The sequence below is a fragment of the Mixophyes fleayi genome, chromosome 4, assembly GCF_038048845.1.
Source record: "Mixophyes fleayi isolate aMixFle1 chromosome 4, aMixFle1.hap1, whole genome shotgun sequence".
NCBI classification, from domain to species: Eukaryota; Metazoa; Chordata; class Amphibia; order Anura; family Limnodynastidae; genus Mixophyes; species Mixophyes fleayi.
In genome coordinates, this window is record NC_134405.1 from 226,571,661 (window position 1) to 226,593,388 (window position 21,728).

At 38.2% G+C, this 21,728-nt stretch overlaps 1 protein-coding gene across 2 annotated transcripts in view; it reads right to left on the minus strand.

Annotated features, from left to right (window-relative positions):
• Window positions 1-9,179: 9,179 nt before the first annotated feature.
• Window positions 9,180-21,728, minus strand: part of DCN (decorin) — a 51,170-nt gene continuing 38,621 nt past the window's right edge. For both annotated transcript variants that reach the window (XM_075209390.1, XM_075209391.1), the window contains exons 7-8: window positions 15,013-15,151; window positions 9,180-10,915 (exon numbers count right to left, since the gene is read on the minus strand). In XM_075209390.1, coding sequence (XP_075065491.1) covers window positions 10,721-10,915; window positions 15,013-15,151 — 334 coding nt within the window. In that variant the 3' untranslated portion in view covers window positions 9,180-10,720. The remainder of the gene's footprint in view (window positions 10,916-15,012; window positions 15,152-21,728) is intronic.

Here is a 21,728-nt window from a genome sequence, read left to right on the forward strand (position 1 = left end):
ACAACTAAAATGGGAGTTTCGTAGAGCTCAAAATGCTTTTATGTCTGCAGTGGGGGAAAAGTTAGTAGGCTGGATCTCAGGGTCAAATCCGGAGACCCAACACGGCTGTGCCGTCACTTGTGATATAGATGAGCAGGATTTAAAAAGCCTGATTTTTAAGTTTGATCATTAGATCTGACTGTAACACCTCCCTCTGCAATGATTAGAGATCTAGAGACTTGATTGGAGGATTGACACACACTTAACTCCTATTGGTGCTTTATACTTTAAAATCACACCTCAGCGAGGGGCTTGTCACACTGCAAATCCCAAGAGAGATTAAGTGCTGGAGCTCCTGTGTATCTTTGCTCTCAGCTTGAGCTGGAATCTGTGTTTTATGAACACATATATTTGTCTTATCAAGTATGCACTTTGGGACTAATACAGAATAAATACTATACCAATTTGTGTAGAATATTTTGCATGAAATTGCTCTGCGGCATGGCCAGAAAGTGTCCACATAGAATCTTGAATGATTCTGGCACTTACACCAGTTTGCACCTGGAGAGCTGGGACAAGGGAGAGAAGGGGCGAAGGCTAAGAGGTGTAATGGTGTGAACACATGCAGACCAGAACACCAATGCAGATATATCTGTCCAAACAGTATTATTAGTGGGTGGTCAATAGCCTGTGCAAATAACAGATGATAATGATGATGGACGCAAACAGTATCGAATTGCTTCTGATTGGCTGTTTGTAAGTGCTCCTCTGATGCTCCTCATTGCATATATGATGCTTTTGTGTGTGTTTAAATGTAGTTTATTTCACATATGTGAATCGAGGAGTGGTTTTACCATTAATAGAGATGTTTTGGATGTTTTATTGTTGCCTAGTAGCAAATGCAAATTTTGCAGATAGAACAAATAGTTATAAACGTGGGCGTTGGTATGTGTAATGTATGCCTAGTGTAAACCAGACACATATGCAGTTAATGCAGACCTGTATACATCTAGTATGACGAAAGAGGCCCTATAGCCCCGCTTAAACGCAATATGCTTGTGTATGTTACAATGCACTTACCTATTAAGGGTTAAAGCTCTTGTTAATCTATTCGGCTTCATCCAATAGATTCTGTAGGTGAGGTCCCTAGGGGTTTCTATATAGGATTCCACATTGGTTAACCTGTTTCTTTTGTGGCACAATTCCAACCCCTTTTGCAATGTTAATGTGTGATTTGTTATATGCTTGTGATTAATGTTTTCATCTCCCTCATTTACAGACAAGGCACAGTTGGCAGGAAAGCATTGGGTTCAGCAGCTAGCACAAGGTGCTTTCGCTGACTGACTGCAGGTTACTCTCCCCTTCGTTGTACATATTGACTCTTGGTTGTTTTGTATGGGGGACCCCTTGACACGTTTTGTGTGGACACATCATTGTGAATCCAGATGGGGCGTTTATTTCTTTGACGCCAGACTAAGCACTGGCCATTCAATAAGGAATGATATCCTTGTTTTAGTGGATGCCGGGCCAGTTGGCCATCCACTCGTTTGGTTTCGTATTAGTCTGTTTAACTGAACTCACATTTTGCTTTCCGCCATTTCAATTAAAACAAATTTACATTGGTGTCCGTGTCTTTATTTCATATTAGAGTAATAAGCTAATTGGGTAAAATAGGTTAATTGTGCTGTGAAAAGAAACATCAACATTATGCAGTTTAATAGTTGCAGCTTTACATATGCCCATAATTGTTGCATTTCTGTAGATATGTGATCAGACACATTTTAAAAAGCACTGGTAAACAACAATAACTAATTCAAGTGATAGGGTATAACAGTCATGTATTCCTTTTGTAACAGATTTGGAATGCATAGGACTATGTGTGCATATATATATATATATATATATATAGAGAGAGAGAGAGAGAGAGAGAGAGAGAGAGAGAGAGAGATAGAGTGACAGAGACAGAGACACACAGACAGACAGATAGATATCCCCAGTTAGAGCTGAAACAACCTATTATATTTTTATTTGTTTTAATTATTTTTGTATACTGGAAGCTAATCTGGACCTTTATGACCCAAAAGTACTCTCTACTGCAAGAGGAAGTACCACACCCTGCAAACGCTACTGTTCTAGTCAATCCTGTGCAAACATGATCAAGTGGTTGGGAACTGTTCATAGCGGTTTCTGATCATCTCTCTGGAGACCTGGGCATTGATGGTGGAGATTTAGGCTTTCCTTTTACATTGTGTGCCGCTATTCCTATGTGCATGTAAAAACAAGGTGTGTAGGTTTAAGGATTATATCTGCTCACTGTAATAAAGCTAACTGTAAGGGACTGATGCTAATTGTAAGCAAATACAGCAATTTATTTATAAAAAAAAAAGCTCTAAATAGCTGCATGTAAAAATAATATATTTGCGCCCATATGCGGAGTAGGCATCTCACGATGCATCCAGTTGTGCACCAGTAGCATATGTACGAGGTTTACATCAGGCATACTTATATTGAGATTCACTCACAGTGCTGCCAAGAGGAATTTGGGGCTCAGGTACAGCAACATCCTTAATTTACACTTGTAAATTCAGGTTTGTGAATCACTAATGGATTCAGGTTCTGGCTGATCTAAATTCACTGTGCCCTAATAAGTATGTTGTAAGTGTCAATTATGACCAAATATTATGGATGTAGGTATTCTCCTCACAGTTAGTAAAATATGTGAGATTAGAACTTAAAAGTGGAAAATACTGTAGATGCATAAAAGGAGGGTGTAACTTTGTTCAGTGTCACTTATCTATCCGGCTGGCTGGGATCTCTACCAATGGCCTTAGTTGTCCCAATGTTCCGATGTGGAGTGGTATCCTGGATGTCTCATCCTGGAACTCCATCTGTTCCCTGGGATCTAGTTATCTAGTTGATGTCATAGCATATCTCTCTCTCTTTTCATTTGACCATTGTTGCAGTCTCCATTCTTTCTGTCTCTACTCTGATCTTTTGTTATACTAACTTTTCCTCTAAGATCTCCCTAATGGCCCATATATTATCCCAAGCACCCGTGGCTCCCTACTTCAGTGAGCCCCACTTATTTTGACCTCAGACTTCCCTCACTGCCGCTAACCCTCTTCATCATCATTAACATCATCATCAACATTTATTTATATAGCGCCAGCAGATTCCGTAGCGCTTTACATTTGGGAACAAACAGTAATAAGACAATACTGGGTAATACATACAGAGAGGTAAGAGGGCCCTGCTCGCAAGCTTGCAAGCATACATTTTCTCTGTATTATTCCCCCTTTTCTCCAAGTTTTCTTTTATCCTTATCTATCTCTATAAAGCATTATTAGCTTTTCTCAAAATAGTGGCTGCATGCTTAATGCTCCCCTTTTTAAGCTGTGTCCCCTCACACTTTACTTCTTACCTATCCTCCTCCACCATCTTCTCCCCTCTTATTCTTACCTATCTTATGCAGCATCTTCTCTCCTCTCCCTCTTTCCTAGCATACTTTTGTTTTCTTCCCATCACTCATTTATTTTCCTCCTTTTTTCCACTTCCCCGCTTAGGATAGTCAAACTAAAAATCACGTCTCTGCTGCTCTTCCTTTTCTCCATTCACTGTTCCTATATTCCTGTGTGCCTTACTCGGTGAGAGCGAGTGTAAGGCATGTGGAACGCACAGTTCCACTTTCCACTTCTGCTTCAGGTAGAGGAGCTGCAATGGTCAAAACAGTGCCAATGAAAGGTATTGGTAATGTGAATGTGCCGAATAGGAACATCTATGTAATGTGCGGTATTGCTAATGGAACTGGGAGCAACGAGATGAAAAAAAATTACTTAATAAAATTAAGAAAAAAAAGAATAAAGAAAAAAATTACAACAAAGAAAAAAATTACAGCACGCTTTGGAGGCCGGGGCCCCAGTGCTTTTTAACCCCATCCACTCCCTCGGATACCCCTGTACACTCACAACAAATCAGGTCATATGCACAAGAAAAAATTGTTAACATTTGTTTGGATAGCGAAAAACACATTTGCTATTAGGTTTTATTTACATAAAAAAGCCTTTGCAAAAGCAGATATAATATTCCTTAGAAGTGATCTGCTAGTGCTGGCGACTGTCATCATCAGCAGCATGTATTTGTGTATCCATGTGATTCTGCCTCAGTTCACAATTACACAAACACACTCTTACTGCACTCGTTACACGTCCCTTCCCTCTCCCATCCCCTCTTCAAGAGTAAAGCTAGGTACACACTGCAAAAACTTTCAACCAATTTGTTATCACTAACGATTTTACAAATGTCTGAAGTTACAATCAGTCTGATGATTCATGTGTACACACTACACATGATTTACCTTCAGAACTGTGCTTTTCATCTGGTCCAATAGCAGTGTAGTCGGTCATTCCTGTCACACAGATTATAACACACAAAAAAACCTTTGACTTTTCCACAATGTCATTATAAATACGAACAGACAAATTCATTAAACTACAGCACTGTCTACATTTAACAACACAGACACAGTGACAGGTTCCTACTCTGTCTCTTGGCCGACAGTCGTGTGAGTGCATACACACTGCAGGATCGGAAGGCGGTTGGATTTTTAAACAGAACTAGCAATTAAATGAAATGACTATTGGCACTTTGGAACGACTCTCGATCAGCATCCACGTTTACCCACTAATGCAATATCAGGCTAAATGGTAATTTCTCGGCTGTTTGGCCTGATAATTGGCTGAAAAACCTCTACCGTCTACCTAGCCTAAGGAAGCACAAGTCAGTGGCGCACGCAGGGGGGGTTTCTGGGTCTCCAGAAACCCCTCCCCTACGCTAACGAAGTGCCCCACATAGCGGCACTGTACTATACAGCAGCCGCGGCGCTGTCAAAGAAGCGTCCGCGGCGGTGCTGTATTGCATACAGCACCGCCGCGGACGCTTCTTTGACAGCGCCGCTGCTGCTGTATAGTACAATGCTGCCGAAACGGAGCTGCTGCGCATGCGCCCCTGCAAGTACCAAATCTGCATACGAATGTAGGCATACACTTATTTTTGCTTATTGTACGATAAGCAAATGGGTTTATGTTCACCTCAGTATAAGCCCCAAGGGGCTTAAATTAATTATAGCTTGTTTGTTTTTTAATTTGATTTAGGTTCATATTTAAAAGAAGGTGCTGTCCTCTAAAAAAAAATAAATTCTTTAAGATTTCTACTCCCAGAGATCTAATGGTGATTGTGAGCCCAGAGGGTACTTTTGCTCCTTTCCTGGCTGTGATTTCTATGGACAAAACAGAACTTGCATTTAACCATATAGAAATGCTGGTCAAACTCCTTAACCAGTTATACCTCACCCCGGACTGGCTCCACACCATTTGGCCAATCCAATCGAAATTTTGCTGGCGCCAATGTACCCAGGTGGTAGACGTTTTTCACGTCTTTTGGAAGTTACCGCTGCTTTAGCCACACTGGGGTGAAGTTTTTGCCTTGATCTACAGTGTTCTGGAAACCACAGTCACTCCAGATCCTGAATTAGCTCTTCTCCATGTATACCCGACTTCCATTCCTAAACATGACCGTTATCTTCTAGGTCATATGCTGATAGCTGCTATGGCAGCGATAGCCCAAAACTGGAAGTACCCTGCCCCCCAACCGTCACCTGAACTGTCTCAATGATTCAATATAGATTTCAAATGGAAACAATAGACATGCCCTGCTCCACATCTGCATCAGCACCCATCATGAAATGGTTTAGATGGCACGAATATGTCACAGACGGTCCTGGCGTGCCGCAAGGTGACTCCCTCCCCTTTTGATTTCTCCTGTTTTGACCCTTCCTTTTTTAATTTCTGTAGCCCTATATATTCTTGAAAATTTTCAATAAAAGCTATTGACATTAAAAACAGAACTTGCATGAACACAAGACACAATTTGTATGAACACAGTACTAACCAATGCATATTACATTTGTTTAATGCTGCAAAAACAAGCTTACAAGAGTGAATTCAAACAAAAGACTCAAAAAATACATACACTAATAATATCTTTGAAGAATTCCATTCTCTTTTACAATTTTAGAAATGTACAGAGCAACAATCTCACAAGTGTCACTGGCACCACAAAAGCATATTGAGGACTATGTGCCATTTTAATAGTTCTGCACATGGATTTTCACTATAAAATGTAAAGTGTGCAACTTTTGCACAGGATGTTGCCTGAGACTAGGTGGATAGGAAGGCATTCCCTCCAGTGTGGGATAGGCACCATGATGTGTTAGATTAAATTCTTAATCTGAAATAAATAAATATAATTTTACAGGACAAGATATTTGGGAGATCAGGAAGCAGTGGAGATTGTGCATATTGAAGGTTTTGCTCTTTTTTGTGAGATAATGCAGATTTTTTGCTGTGAAAATGAATTTACAACAACTCAGAGGTGGTAGAAAATAGTATTCTTTTCCAATAATTCAGCTAAGTCCCTTGCTCTCTTTACATCCAAGTACACTGCAAACAAACTTAATGGGCCTGAGTCATTAATGAGAGCAAAGCCCAAAAAAGTTGACTTTACTTTCATTAATTAATTGGCTGCTTAGTTAATGGCTGCTGTTGTCCAATCTTTATTCATAGACTATAAATTCAGCAAAATATAAAAATTAAAAATACAGGGCTTGATTCATTAAAGAAAGAAAACCAAAATTAAGGAGCAACTTTGCACTTTGGCAAAACCATGCTGCATTGAAGGTAGAGGTAAATTTAAAATGTGGGGACCAAACTATTGTTGGAGTAGGACATGTCCTAGATCAACTTTAAATTTCAGTGTAAAAATAAAGTTATCAAGTATTTGTGGCCTACATGACAAAAAATACAGTATTTTCATTATGTGCAAAATAATAAACTAATTTGCACCCCGAGTATTGTAACATGGTTTGTCCATGATCACATTTACTCCTTTTTTTAAATACTCTCCTAAATGACTCATGCCCAATGTGCTTAATTGTAGGCAAGCAAAGCAATTTATTTAAAATACTTGAATTTATGAAAGCCATAATGTCCTTTTAATTTCAATGGTTATATAAAATAAAATAAAATGAAAGTCAAATAGACAGTGTAGCACTGTCATCATTGGCAAAAGGTTTTGGGGAGACTTTGGTTAATGATAAGTTTGCTGAGTGTTTCTTAATAAACAGGGGTCTGTATCTTATCTCACCCAGGATAACACTGTATGTTATGATGATGACATAATGGAAATGTCATGCAAGCAGCTGTCATACATAGTTCAAAGGCATAGGAAACACTTGGCTGCAACATTTATCAAGATTATGTGACTCTCCCAAAAAATCCTGGGATGCTCTCTTAAGTCAAGTAAGCCTGGCTGCTGCCAAGGCCTCCTGCCAATCAAAACAAATATTACAATGCTGCTGAGGTTTCCCTCCTCTTTACAGCTTATACATTTAGCATTTTTAATCATACTTGCCAACTCTCCCGGAATGTCCGGGAGACTCCGGAAATTTGGGTAGGTCCCCCGGACTCCCGGGAGAGCAGGCAAATATCCCCCGCGGCAAAAACGTAATTTTGTTGCAGGGCCAAAATGACGCAATTTACACGTCCTGCCCCCTCCCGCCCTCCAACCACACCCCCTGCCCAGGATCTCCCGGAATTCACTTTTTAAAGGTTGGCAAGTATGTTTTTAATTAGGATTATTTATACTCGCTTCTATATTCCCGTTTCATTTTGTATATTCACTGAGAAAAATGGATGATGCTGATTAGTAATCTTTTCATTATTCTATGACTCAAAACCTCATCTTGAACCTGTGAAAAATATTCTTAGAGTAGAGTATTTCAATCTAGTTTGATATTTTAATATATAATAAGCTTTCAGTCAGCAATTAAACATGTGATAACAGCAAGGACACTTGCAGGCTAGAAGAAGAACATAACATAATGAGGAATATAAGTAGCTTAACAAAACAATAAATATAACAACATCTATGCAATTAATCAAAAAACTAATTTAAAAAAAAATAATTAATGGCTATGTTCAATTATTCATTTGACACACAATATGAAAAATAGATTTTTAGGCTCTCATATCAAGCGTTTTCACCTATATAGTACACATGCAGGGTAGTAAATTGTTACGCTGTCTTGCAGCCAAAAAATAATGTTCTAATGATATCATAGAATATGAATAACACCTAGCGAAAATAGCTTGTAAGGATACAATATTTTTTATTATAATGCTTTTATTTGTTTAATGATACTTCAAAAATTACAGTAGGGTATGTAAAAAATGTGTGTGCACATATGCTGAAACTAAAAGACTCCCTCCGACCACCACTCTTCTTTTTACATTTAATAAGCCAACTTTCTAGCTCGTGACTACATATCACGATCACATATGGACATAATAGGATTGGATGCCAGAGTCTCATTGATCTCTGTGGTTCGAGGTAAAGTTGTACGATAGCTTACATGCTTAGGAACATTGACTCAGTCCACAAAATAACAGCTTCAGCTTTTTGTAGGTAAAAATAGTGTCCAATTATTGGAGATTTGGAAAGTAGATACGGCCATGTCATCTCTAATAAGGGAATGTCACAGTGCCATACTGGGGGTGTGGTTGTGCCAAGTTTATTATTATTACGGTTCTCGTTAGAAATTTTACCAATTGTTTGTCATTATGTATTGGTGCATTTACCTTTTATTTCCCTCTATTATATATGACTAATGAAAACACTTATAAGAAATGCATGACGTTTTTACTCACGTTTTTTTACTGGCGCTATTAAATGCAAGTGTCATTGGGTACCTGGAATTAGTGAGTTAGTAGAGATGCAAAACCAAGTGTATATATTTACTAAGCTGCGGGTTTGAAAAAGTGGAGATGTTGCCTTTTGCAACCAATTAGATTCTAGCTGTCATTTTGTAGAATGTACTCAATAAATGATAACTAGAGTCTGATAGGTTGCTATAAGCAACATCTCCACTTTTTCAAACCCGCAGTTGAGTAAATATACACCCAAATGTTGAAGGTTAGTGTCATTTATTTATTTCTAAGATTTTACTAATTCTTCTGAATTTAAGATATATTGTTTAAGATATATTGTTATGTATTGAGCAAACTACATGTAATGTTACCCTTGATTTATGAATAAAAAGAATGTTTAGAAATACATATACCCAAATAAGAAGACACGTAGATCAGTTCTCAAATTGAACATAATTGATCTTTCTGACATTTTTAATGCACTTTACACATAGTTCCTTTTTTTAAAACAAAACATATTCCAGTCAAAAAATGTTATGTACTGTAGTTCATATATGTCTAGCAGACATGTATATTTGTATTGGACCAGAACATCACATCATATGTGCACTACGAACCAGTAAAACTGCCAGACAATTCATGGATTTAGTATGTGTTGATAGTAATTTCAATCCAAGAGTCCCATGGAGTGCTTCAAGATAGTTGTCATTGGTCCAACATATTGTTGATTTTGCATAGTAATAAAAAAATGACTTTTTTCAGTTGATATATATCCCTATTTGCAGTTTTAAATGAGAAGCCAACCATATGCCTACTAAACTATAATATTTTTAGTGAGAACAATAGCTAGCAAAGTTGTATGATCAGTACACAATATAAAAATATCCTTCTTCTGTACTCTGGGAAATAAACAATATTTATGCTATTAAAGTGTTTTAAAGTTACTGACAAACTAGGACTATATGTGTAAGTATGGTTTAAATTCTTTTGAACTGCATTTTATATTAAAGTATAGAGTAAGTATATAGACATGACAATGGGACACAAACATTGTAAATAAACGTTTTGTTTTATCTTCCATTTCCTAAACAGTTCTTGGTGGCTTATCTGTTGGTGCATTTAAGTATTACAATGTATTATCAATTTAATACTATTACTATTTCCTCATAAATATCACAAGTTTTTTTTTTTTCAATTAGAATCTTTTTTGAGTATACTAAGATAGAATATTCTGGGTTCTCTCCTTTAATATATCACTACAGTAAGTCAAACTAACTGAGAACTTCCTAATCATCACATCACTATTGTCCAAAAACACAATTACTTTAATATATAGAGTGTTGATAGATTGATATTTCACTGTATAATAAATGTGTGTTTTTATTACAAATGCCTTTCTTTCTGGAAATACAGGTGCAGCAGTAATTATCCTAATAGGAATGAAGGTAATATTAAGCCATTTAATCTAAATACACATAGGAATGCAGCTTAATAAATGATATCAGACATAACTGTCTGGGATAGACTGAAACATCACTTTGGGATCACTCTTAACTGCATCTCTATATTCTCAATAAATGGTCTTAATGTTTTAAAGTTCAGGAGAAAACTTTTAATTACTCAAACCAATTTGTTCATATTTAGCAAGAGTTTCACACTTGATTGACTGACACATGCAGTTTCCTTAGTGCTACATACTAAATTAGCAAACTGCTGAATACTTCACAACTCTAATATTCTATGTTTCATGAAGAGTAGATCAACTTTGTGAAATGGGAATGCATGATGCTACATGATGTATGTAACCAGCAACCTCCTTTTGCTTCAAGAAGCCACTGTTTCATGAAACATGGTCACAAAATATATTTTGGGGCCGATTTCCAGTATTTGACTTTTTTATTAGTTGCTAAGGCTTTTTGAAACAAATACGCAGAGAAACAAAGAAGACTTTATTTGAAATACAATATGAACCAATACTTTTACTTGTAGTTTCCAATTTGTATAGCAGAGCGTTCATACACACATCTGAATGTGGCTGGCTGGATTTCCCAGTACTGGACAGGATTGCTGAAGAGGCTGATTCCTGTATATGAGGCCTTCTTAGTGTTGTATCCGACTGGACAGAAATCATTTGTTGAAACAGCAGCAATTTTGTTGTTGTGGAGGTACACAACCTGAAAAATCACATTATAACTAGTGTTAGTAAAGGATTTTTATAAGCAGTTGGAACAACCTTAGTAATAATAAAACAAAAAAAAACAAACAAAAAATCAAGTATTGTCTCCATGCTGAATAACCTGTCTGTCTACTGCACTAAATAACCTGATAATGCAGATCAAGTTATTGACGGGACAGTGAAAGACAGTAATGGCAACGTCCAATATGAAGTAGGCCTTGGCTCTAGAAGATAGGGCTAGGGAAGCAGGATAAGAGGTACAGCTGGAGATGTAATAGTAGAAGGAAAACACAAGTGAAGAGGTCCTGGCTTGTGGGATCTTACATCCTAACGGGAGGGGGAAGACACAAGTCAGTTCCTACTGTGTGAGGGAGTGAAGGTGACAGCTGAGGAAAAGGAGGTAAGAGGAGGGGTGATAGGCTTGATTAAAGAAGTGAGCTTTAAGGGCATACTTAAAGCCTTGGAGAGTAGAGGCTAAATTGATAATGTATGGGAGTTTGAACCAGAGCTGGGGAGAAGACTGGGCAGAATTGGGAAGGTCAGGCCCGCCATCAGGGGGGTACAGGGGGTACTCTTGTAGCGGGCCCGGGCTTGCCAGGGGGCCCGGCAGCACACACTTACCAGGGGGCCCGCTGTCCTCCAGTCCCTGCATCTCTGCTGCTGTCTTCAGCCTGGCCGTCATGGTGACAGCCAGACTGAAGACAGCCAGGATGAACACAGCAGCGGAGACGGCGGGACTGGAGGACAGTGGGGCCCCCTGGTAAAGAAGAATGCAGAATGCGATCACAGGGGTGGAGGAATCATACCCCTGCGATCATGTAATCTTCCTGTGACAGCCAGGCAGCTGTCAATCGTGAACGCAGGGGAATGATTGCTCCTTCCTTGCGACCATGTGATCCTCCCTTCTTCCTGTCGGTGAGTGATGGTGTGACCTGACGTCACACTGATGTTCCCGCCACTGCTAAAGAAGGAGCAGCAGATGCAACATCTTGGTAAGTATATTTTAAAGAAATGTTATTATCACCTTTGTTTTTCAGATTTTTCTGTTTATTTCAACTACTAATATATATATATATATATATATATATATATATATATATATACATATATATGTAATATATACATATACCTATATATATATATATATATATATATATTTATTAGGGGCCCCCTTAACTTACCTTTCAATCGCCTAAGTCTGACCCCCTTCACGGAAGAGCCAGGGAGGGAGTCTAATCGTGACCACTAAAAGTAAGGGTTTTTTGGGGGGTTTTTTCTACAGGTTTTTATTCCACGTGGGGAAGGTAACCAGTGTTGTAGTATTGTGGCAGTTATAAGCTGAGTGGAGGACGTGGCAAGGAGTGTGGGTATAGATGAGGTCGGAAATGTAGTGGAAATGATTGATTGAGAGCTTTGTATGCGAGGATAAGGAGTTTAAATTTACTTCTGTAGGCCAGCGGGAGCCAATGTAGTGACTGGCAGAGAAGGACAACAGAGATAAAGTGGCAGAAGAGAAATATAAGGCAGATGGCAGCATTTAGGATAGATTTGAGAGGTGCAAGGTGGCAGTTAAAAAGGCCAGAGAGAAGGGGGTTACAATAATCAAGATGAGAGAGTATAAGGGAGTAAATAAGTTTGCTGGCTTCCATGATGAGAAAGGACTGGATATTTTTCGGAGGTGTAGGCGACAGTAATTGGAACTGAATGTGAGTTTTGAAAGAGAGGGAGGAGTTGAGGAAGACCTCCTAGGCAGCGGATTGAGGGACAGAATAGAGGGTAGTGTTATCAACAGAAAGAGAGAGGGTGGAAGGTAAGGGAGTCTAGAGTTGGGAAAGACAATTATTTCAGTCTTTGAAATATTGGGCCTGAGTCATTAAGGAGAGCAAAGCATAAAGAAGGAGTAACTTTGCACCTGAGCAAAACCATGTTTTATTGGAGGGGGAGGTAACTTTAAAACGTGGGGACAGATTTATAGATTTATAGGTTGGGTAGGGCATGTCGTAGATAAATTGTAAATTTCAGTGTAAAAATAAAGTTATCAAGCATTTGTGTGCTAGATGAAAAAACAACCAGTATTTAACTTATGTGCAAAATAATAAACTAATTTGCACTCTTTGCATTGTAACATGATTTGTCCCAGAGAACATTTGCTCCTTCTTTTCCCTTACTTTCCTTAATGCTTAGGCCCATTGAGTTTAAGACAGCACTGGGACAGCCAAGATGAGAAAACTGAGATACAGCAGGAGACATGACACTTAAGTGAAGGAGAAAGAACAGGGGAGGGAAGATACATTTGGGTGTCATCAGCATACAGATGGTACTGGTTGCCAAAAGAGCTGTTGAGGTCAGTGGGAGAAGGGGCCAAGAATGGATCCTTTGGAACTCTGATAGGTAAGGGAAGAGAGGGGTAGGTGGAGTCAGGTGTAGAGACTGAAAAGGAGCTGATGGAGAAATAAGAGGAATACCAAGAGAGGACAGTGTCACAGAGTCAACAGTATTGAAGGCAGCAGAGAGGTCGAGAAGGACAAGAAGGGAGACAAATCCCTTAGATTTGGTGAAAAGAAGGTCATTTTTACTAAAATACACTGAACAACAGCAAAAAAAATTCTAATGACGCTCCTCTCACTACCGGACAATATGACCCTATGTATACAGTGCTGCCTTTTACATGAACCTATATAAAAAGCCTTAAAAGCCTAAATTCATTTTTTTTGTCCATCTACCAACATCCTTATTCTTTATTACCCCTCACTATGGGGAAAAATATAAAAACTAACAGATATCTATAAATATTTGAAATCACTCTATTCAAAAGAAATCCTGATTTGTGGGGGTAACATTTCTGGGGTTTCACCAATTGCTTAATGGCATGTAAAACTGTATCTTTTATATATGAAAAGAAAAAGAATATAGAATAAAAGGTGGCCATATAGGTTAAAGTACACATACTGTAAATGTGATCAATAAATAAGTGAATGTGTGACTTCTATACGTACAGTGTCCCCTGATGAAGTCCCATTGGATGAAACATGTAAGAGAGGAGATTCACATCACACCTACTTTCTGAATCCCATGCTAGTTCAGCTGCTTGTTTTCTAGATTCCTATTACTCTCTATCTCCCATTGCAGAGTTATAGGCTGTTCAGATCTAGAGTTTGCAGAGTTATAGGCTGTTCAGATCTAGGAATGCTGGTTAATGGTCAGAGAAACTCATCAAATCAGAGGCTGTTCTAATTTACCTTTATTTGCAATTTTTACACTGTTGCTATATAAATATATACATTTTGTTGCAGTTTTACACTATGCTACTTTCTATATATTTCACATAACTTGTATAACTGCTGGGATTTAATTCAAGAACTAACACAACTGTGTGGGATCTAATGTGCAACCTCAGTATTTCACCTATATCGGCACTTTTTAATCCACATTCTTTTTCCACTAATGAAACACCTTAAAAATAACAGGTCAACAAGGAAGACAGCAATTTTGTTTAAAGAGCCGTAATCCCATATGTGAAACCCTATTGTATTATACTCCTCTACTAATTATTTACTTACCATAATTATAAAGTGACTGAAACATAAAAGACAAAAAAGGGAAACATTGTATAAAATAAAGGGGAATTTGAACAGGTACTTTATAGTGTATAGCATATCCATCCCCACCCATTTAAAAACATGTGTTTATTATTAGAATATTGCTTTAGAGAGACCTAGCACTGACCACCTTGTGTCTAATGTAAACAATTGAAGACATTTCTGAATTGCAATGTGGGGATTTCCACTATAATATAGCTTTACATACCTGTGCTGTGCAAGTGACACCAGACCTCCTATTCAGTATTTTACTAGGCAATAACATCTTGCAGAACTCCATCATCTTAGCCCCGCCCCCTGCTGTAATTGGCCAAAATTGTGACAATCGTTTAGGGGCGGTGCCAAAATGATGCGATTCTTCAAGCCCTGCCCTGCCCCCGCACGCCCACCTCCCCCGGGATCTCCCTGAAGCCAATGAGTAAAGGTTGGCAAATATGAGTTTTCCATAAAAATGTTCAAAAATATACTTATACATATATTGCTTTGCATACTGTACCTGGATGTACTTGTGCTCATTGAGTCCAGCAGGCACCTGAGTAAGGCTGTTGTGATCTAAATGTAGCTCCCTTAAGTGAGGTACATTTCCAATGGATCCATTTTCAAAATTAATTATGCTGTTAAGGCTCAAGCCTAATCTGAAAAAAAAAACAAAAAAACATTAAAATGACTGTATCAGGGGCATAACAATGTATCGCCAGGCCCAATAGCAAACTTTGGGTAGGGATACGGTGATGCCACTTTAGCACCCCCCCCTGTCTTTTATTTTGAAAGCAATTCAGCATATACCCAGAAGAGGCTCCCCTCTGCTCTTTTTATAGCAGAGGAGGGACGCTCAGAGAAGAGGGGGCCTGAAACTGAGTGGGGGCCTCTTCAGTATGAGCGGTGACTCAGCACCCACTGTAGTTCCGCCACTTGGTTGGATAGATGCATGTGCCTTTATTAAGGTGACATTCTAACAAAAACATATTCATTATATAGTAAACTTAAATTAAGTATTCCTAACACTTATTTGAAATTGTACATAGTATTATGTCATAATATTTGAGTACTTATCTGTGGAGTTCTCCTTGTGTTTATGTTTTCTTTCACCCCACACTCAAAAGACACACTCATAGGTTAATGACTTCTGAAGAAATGAATCCTATTGTGTGCGTGTTAAGGAATAGACATCGTAAGCTCTACTGGGGCAGAGACTGATGTGAATGATTAAATAGTCTCTGTAAATAACTTTTTAATATGTAGGTGCCACTAATACAGTAAAAATATTTCCAGTCTAAATATTTGTTTATGGTTGGTCCACACACTTGCAACTTAGTACTACTTTAATGTCTGGCTACAAGGAATTTTTCCTGCATTGTTTTTAATTAATGTTTATTTTCTTTACCCACTGCATTAAGGCACATGTTTTTATCCATAAAATATTATATAGGGAAGATAATATATTATGTAAAGCAGATTATAAGGATATCCAAAGCCACCAGAAGTCTAATGACCATTTAAAGACAGAAGACTAAAGGTTGAGCCTTTGCTCAAGTCACGCAATGGAAAGATGACTTCTAATGTCCATAGAATCAAAGCAGCACAGTATACTTAAAATAATAAGGCAAGGACATATATTGACCAGAATAGTAAAATTAGATGTGATGTGAGGTGAAGGAAGAGGTGGTAAAAAAAACTTAACCTACTACATGGTTCATGACTCAATGTGATATAAGAACATTGTGTACTGTGTGAAGGTGTTAGGGACTGTAGAAATAAAGAAGTGTATGGCACTTAATGTGAGTTCAGTAGGTCTTGTAGGTATATTATGTGATACCTACTTATCAATAAATACAATTAAGCAGAACAGTTGTCAATAAAGACAAAACACATTTCTATATAAATAGTATATATCAGTCCAGTACAGTGGGCAATGCAAAATACAGGCCCGGCGCTCCCATTAGGCAAGGTTAGGCACTTGCCTAGGGCGCCGGGCTCTGGAGGGCGCCTGGAGGGCACAGAACTGGAAATTAATTTTAAAACTGTGCGGCGACCGCTGACCATACCTGTCACGGCCGCCGCACAGCATGCAGATGCACGGGGGAGGGGGAGAGGCTACTGCTCACCACCGCCGCCTCTCTGCTCCGTCTCCTCCCCTCCACTCACTAGTGTCAGTGAGTGGAGGGGAGGAGACGGAGCAGAGAGGCGGCGGTGGTGAGACAAGGTAAGAAAAGACGGGGTGAGGGGGGAGGAGGGAGGAGGGAGGAGGGAGGAGGGAGGAAGGCGCCGATTTTTGCGGGGGGGGGGAAGAGGGCGCCGACTTTGCCTAGGGCGCCATGGACCCTAGCACCGGCCCTGGCAAAATACTTCACATGCTCAAAAATTTTGAACAGGTTCAAAAATCAATCAAATTTCATCAGTTCGATGGCCACAAACATATTCACGGTACAATCTTTAACATACCCTGAAATGATTTTGTGGCTCAAAATTTGCAACTCACACTCGCAAGTTTGTGTCTGAACTCCACCATTCGTTGAAGTCTGCCATTTGCATATAAACAGTTAAATTGTATCAATTTAAATCATTTAGCAAAACGCATTGGAGCAAGTTCAAAACATATATTGAAGTCTGTTCCTGACTGATTAAAGCTAATAAAGGGGAAGGCAGTCATTGTTTACAGCCTGTGGCTGTGATATGCATGTTCACTATTGATTGCCTGGCACTTTTGCATTTGAAAAGTTTTTAATAAAGAGTCAACAAAGTTCTGTACCATAGAAGTACCACCTGTTCGTGTTCTGTTTTAGATGCAGTTGTGTCCCTTAGAGACAAAGTAATGTGAAGGGGAAGTGGAGAATACATTCTACATGGAGCTTGAAAATCTATGTCCAAAGGGATACTGCTATTTATCACTTTAATTTCAAATATATGTGAGCCGGCTGGAATATGGTAGAATCTGTTCAGCTTTCTTGAATTTAGCTAAATGTTTAATATCCGACCTCATCTATACCCACACTCCTTGCCACGTCCTCCACTCAGCTTATGACTGCCACAATACTACAGCAGAGGATGGTTAGAAGGTTGAAGGAGATTTTAAACTAGGCTCCGGGGGGAGAGGCAAGCAAGTATTTATGGGATAGACATTGAGAGTAGTAAGGAGGAATTTAACAAGAGTCAAGGGGGTGGAGAGGGGGGAAAGGGAAGCATAGCCGATAAGGAGAGGCCCTTTTTAAAGCAAAAAGAAATACCTAAGGGAGGCAATAGACTTAAGTGTATGCTTAGAAGAAGCCTGACAGGTAAAATGGGGGGGTTAGAGTTAGAGCTAGTAGCAATGAATGAGCAGTATGATATTATAGGTTTTACGGAGACCTGATGGGATGATACACATGACTGGGCAGTCAACTTGGAAGGCTATTCTCTCTTCAGGAGGGATAGGGTAAATAAAAGGGGAGGAGGAGTATGTCTTTATATTAAGCCAAAATTTAAAACCAAGTATTCAAGAAGTTATATATGAGAATATTGGTGATAATATAGAGGCATTGTGGGTGGAAATATCCAGTGGAGGAAAAAGTTCAGAGAAGTTGCTGATAGGGATATGCTATAAACCGCTAGATATTAGTACGATTGAGGAAGCCCAACTTCTACAGCAAATTGAAAAGGCTACACAAGTAGGTCAAATTTTAATTATGGGGGATTTTAATTATCCGGACATTGATTGGAGTACTGAGACCTGTGGTTAAGCTGGGGGAAATAGATTTCTGAGCACGCTAAAAGACCATTACATGTCCCAATTAGTAGAGGAACCAACAAGGAACCGGACTACACTGGACCTAGTAATAACAAACAATGTAGACATAATATCAAATATTCAAGTAAGGGAGCACTTGGGAAACAGTGATCATAATATGGTCTCTTTTGAAATTAGTTTCCAGAAGCAACGGTATAAGGGATCAACTAGGACTTTAAACTTTAGAAAGGAAAATTTTAATATGCTAAAGGAGTCTATAAAGAGCATAGACTGGGACAAAGCCTTTGAAGGAAAAAATACGGAAGAAAAGTGGTCTGTCTTTAAAATGTTGTTGGAAACATACACGTATAAGTTCATTCCTATGGGAAATAAATTTTAAAGAAGTAAGTCTAAACCAATGTGGCTAAATAAAAAGGTAAGGGAAGAAATGCAAAGGAAGAAGCGTGCATTTAAATTGTTTAAGTCTGAAGGGTTAGAGGAGTCCTTCCGTAGGTTCAAGGAATGTAATAAAACATGCAAAAAGGAAATTAGATTGGCTAAATTAGAAAATGAAAGGCACGTTGCAAAAGAAAGTAAGACAAACCCCAAAAAGTTTTTTAAGTATATAAATGGCAAAAGGATTAAAAAAGATAATATAGAACCCCTAAGAAGTGAGATGGGTGAATTGATAAATGATACTAAAAAGAAAGCAGAGGTATTAAACACTTTCTTTTCTTCAGTATTTACTAGAGAGGAACAAATGGTAGAAGTAATACATAAAAATTGAAATGAAACCATGCCATTAATTAATACTTGGTTGTCAGAGGAAGAAGTCCAAAGGCGACTGAAAAATATTAAGATTAATAAAGCTCCAGGTCCAGGTGGCATACACCCAAGGGTCCTTATGGAGTTAAATTCGGAAATAGCTAGACCACTATTCTTAATTTTCAGAGATTCAATCTCATCAGGCTCAGTACCAAGGGATTGGCGAATAGCAGATGTGGTGCCGTTGTTTAAAAAGGGGACGAGATCACAACCAGGGAATTATAGACCTGTAAGCCTGACATCAATAGTGGGGAAACTACTGGAAGGTATTTTAAGGGATAATATTCAGGATTACTTGGTACGCCATAAAATTATAAGTGGGAATCAACATGGATTTGTGAGGGATAGGTCATGTCAAACTAATCTAATTAGTTTCTATGAGGAAGTTAGTGGAAACTTAGACCAGGGTAGCACAGTAGATGTGGTCTACTTAGATTTTGCAAAGGCCTTTGATACAGTGCCACACAAGAGGTTGGTTTACAAAATTAGGGAACTGGGTCTAGGAATCAACATTTGCACTTGGATCGAAAACTGGTTAGAGAATAGGGAACAGAGAGTTGTGATAAATGGAACATTTTCTAATTGGTCAAAAGTATTAAGTGGAGTACCTCAAGGTTCCGTGCTGGGGCCACTCCTTTTTAATATATTCATTAATGACCTTGATGATGGTTTAGAGAGTAAAGTTTCTACTTTTGCAGATGACACTAAACTCTGTAAGGTAATAAAATCAGAGCAAGATGTAGCTTCTCTACAGAGGGACTTTAATAAACTGGAGGATTGGGCGGCCAAATGGAATATGAGGTTTAACACAGATAAATGTAAGGTTATGCATTCAGGGATCAAAAACAAGAACGCAATCTATAAATTAAATGGAATTAATTTAGAAGAATCTGTAATGGAAAAGGATTTGGGAGTGCTCATAGACAGTAGACTTAGCAGTAGTGCTCAATGTCAAGCAGCAGCTGCAAGGGCAAACAAAGTATTGGCATGCATAAAAAGGGGCATAGATGCAAGGGAAGACAGTGTAATTTTGCCACTGTATAAATCGTTGGTAACACCTCATCTTGAATATGCAGTACAGTTCTGGGCACCACTCTATAAAAAAGATAATTTGGAACTAGAAAGGGTTCAGAGAAGTGCGACAAAATTGATAAAAGGTATGGAGTCATTAAGTTATGAGGAAAGGTTAGCCAGTTTAGGTATGTTTAATTTAGAAAAGAGGCGTCTAAGGGGAGATATGATTACTATGTACAAATACATTAGGGGTCAATACAGAGAACTTTCATGGTAACTTTTTACCCCAAGGACTATACAAAGGACACGTGGTCACCCTCTAAGGTTAGAGGAGAGGAAATTTCACAACCAGCAAAGGAAGGGGTTCTTTACAGTAAGGGCAGTCAAGATATGGAATTCATTGCCAGGGAAGGTTGTGATGGCAGATTCAATAGATATGTTTAAGAAAGGGTTAGACAAATTTTTAGCGGAAAGGTGTATCCAGGGATACGACCGTTAATTAAAATGTAGGATAGTAGTGGATATATGGTAAAAATAGGACTGCAATATTGAGTCTGGGGGGATTTTCACAATTGAAACAGGTTGGCGGTTGCTTACTCTGGATCAATTTCAAATATAAGTGCAGGATCGCAGGAGATCCAAAATAGGTTGAACTTGATGGACTGGTGTCTTTTTTCAACCTCATCAACTATGTTACTATGTTACTATGCTACTATGTAAATCTTAAATTTGAGAAATTACAACAAAATTTTTAATTTTTGTAGAGGTTCAACTAACCTTTTCGAGAAACAGTTTGTGGCCACTTCAATCACCTCATTTTATAACTTTATGATCAAAGATGTTACTTGTTGTCAAAGACAACAATATGATTTACTATGATGTCCATTTTAGGATATACCTCATTCGTTCCAGAGAGACAATGTACTTAACAGTTGTTAAGTCCCTGCTGCAGGTCATAATTACCTCCATTAGATATTAGACTGACCATTATATACCTAGCAAATGCCTGTAACTGTCCCATTGAGGTCCCCCCTATACAGATGCCTGTAACAAACAGAATTACTTTTTAAAACACAGCTGTGTAACAGCTTTCCTATCTCTCAGAAGAAAAAAGTTATTAAAAGTAATGTTTACCAAAACTTTATTCAATTAAAGGGCAATTAGAATACTGACGTATTTTACTTCTTTGTAATTCTGCAATGTCTTCTACAATTTTTATTGTTAACTGCATCTTCCCCAAGGTGTGCAATATTTTCTCTGTGCTTTATACAGAGACATGAAAAAGCACAGACTAAAGCACATTTCTGGAATGTGTCACCTGAGAACCTGTGTGGTATGTAGACTGTGCACTGTGTGTCTGTGCTTGTTATCCAAGTATTGTTGCCGCTAGGGTTTGTACATGTTTCAACATAGTTATTGTAATCATTTATCAGGCTAGATCTAAATTAACTTTTAATGCAATAAATTTAGGCGCACATAAAATATCACTACTTACCATTTTTTTTAAATAAAATATTATGTAGTGTCATTATAGATATATATATGTATATATATATATATATATATATATATATATATATATATATATAAAACAACAATTAAGATACAAAAAGGCGCGTGACTAAATATTAGTAATTAAAGTCTAATAAAATCACAGTCCAATGTACAAA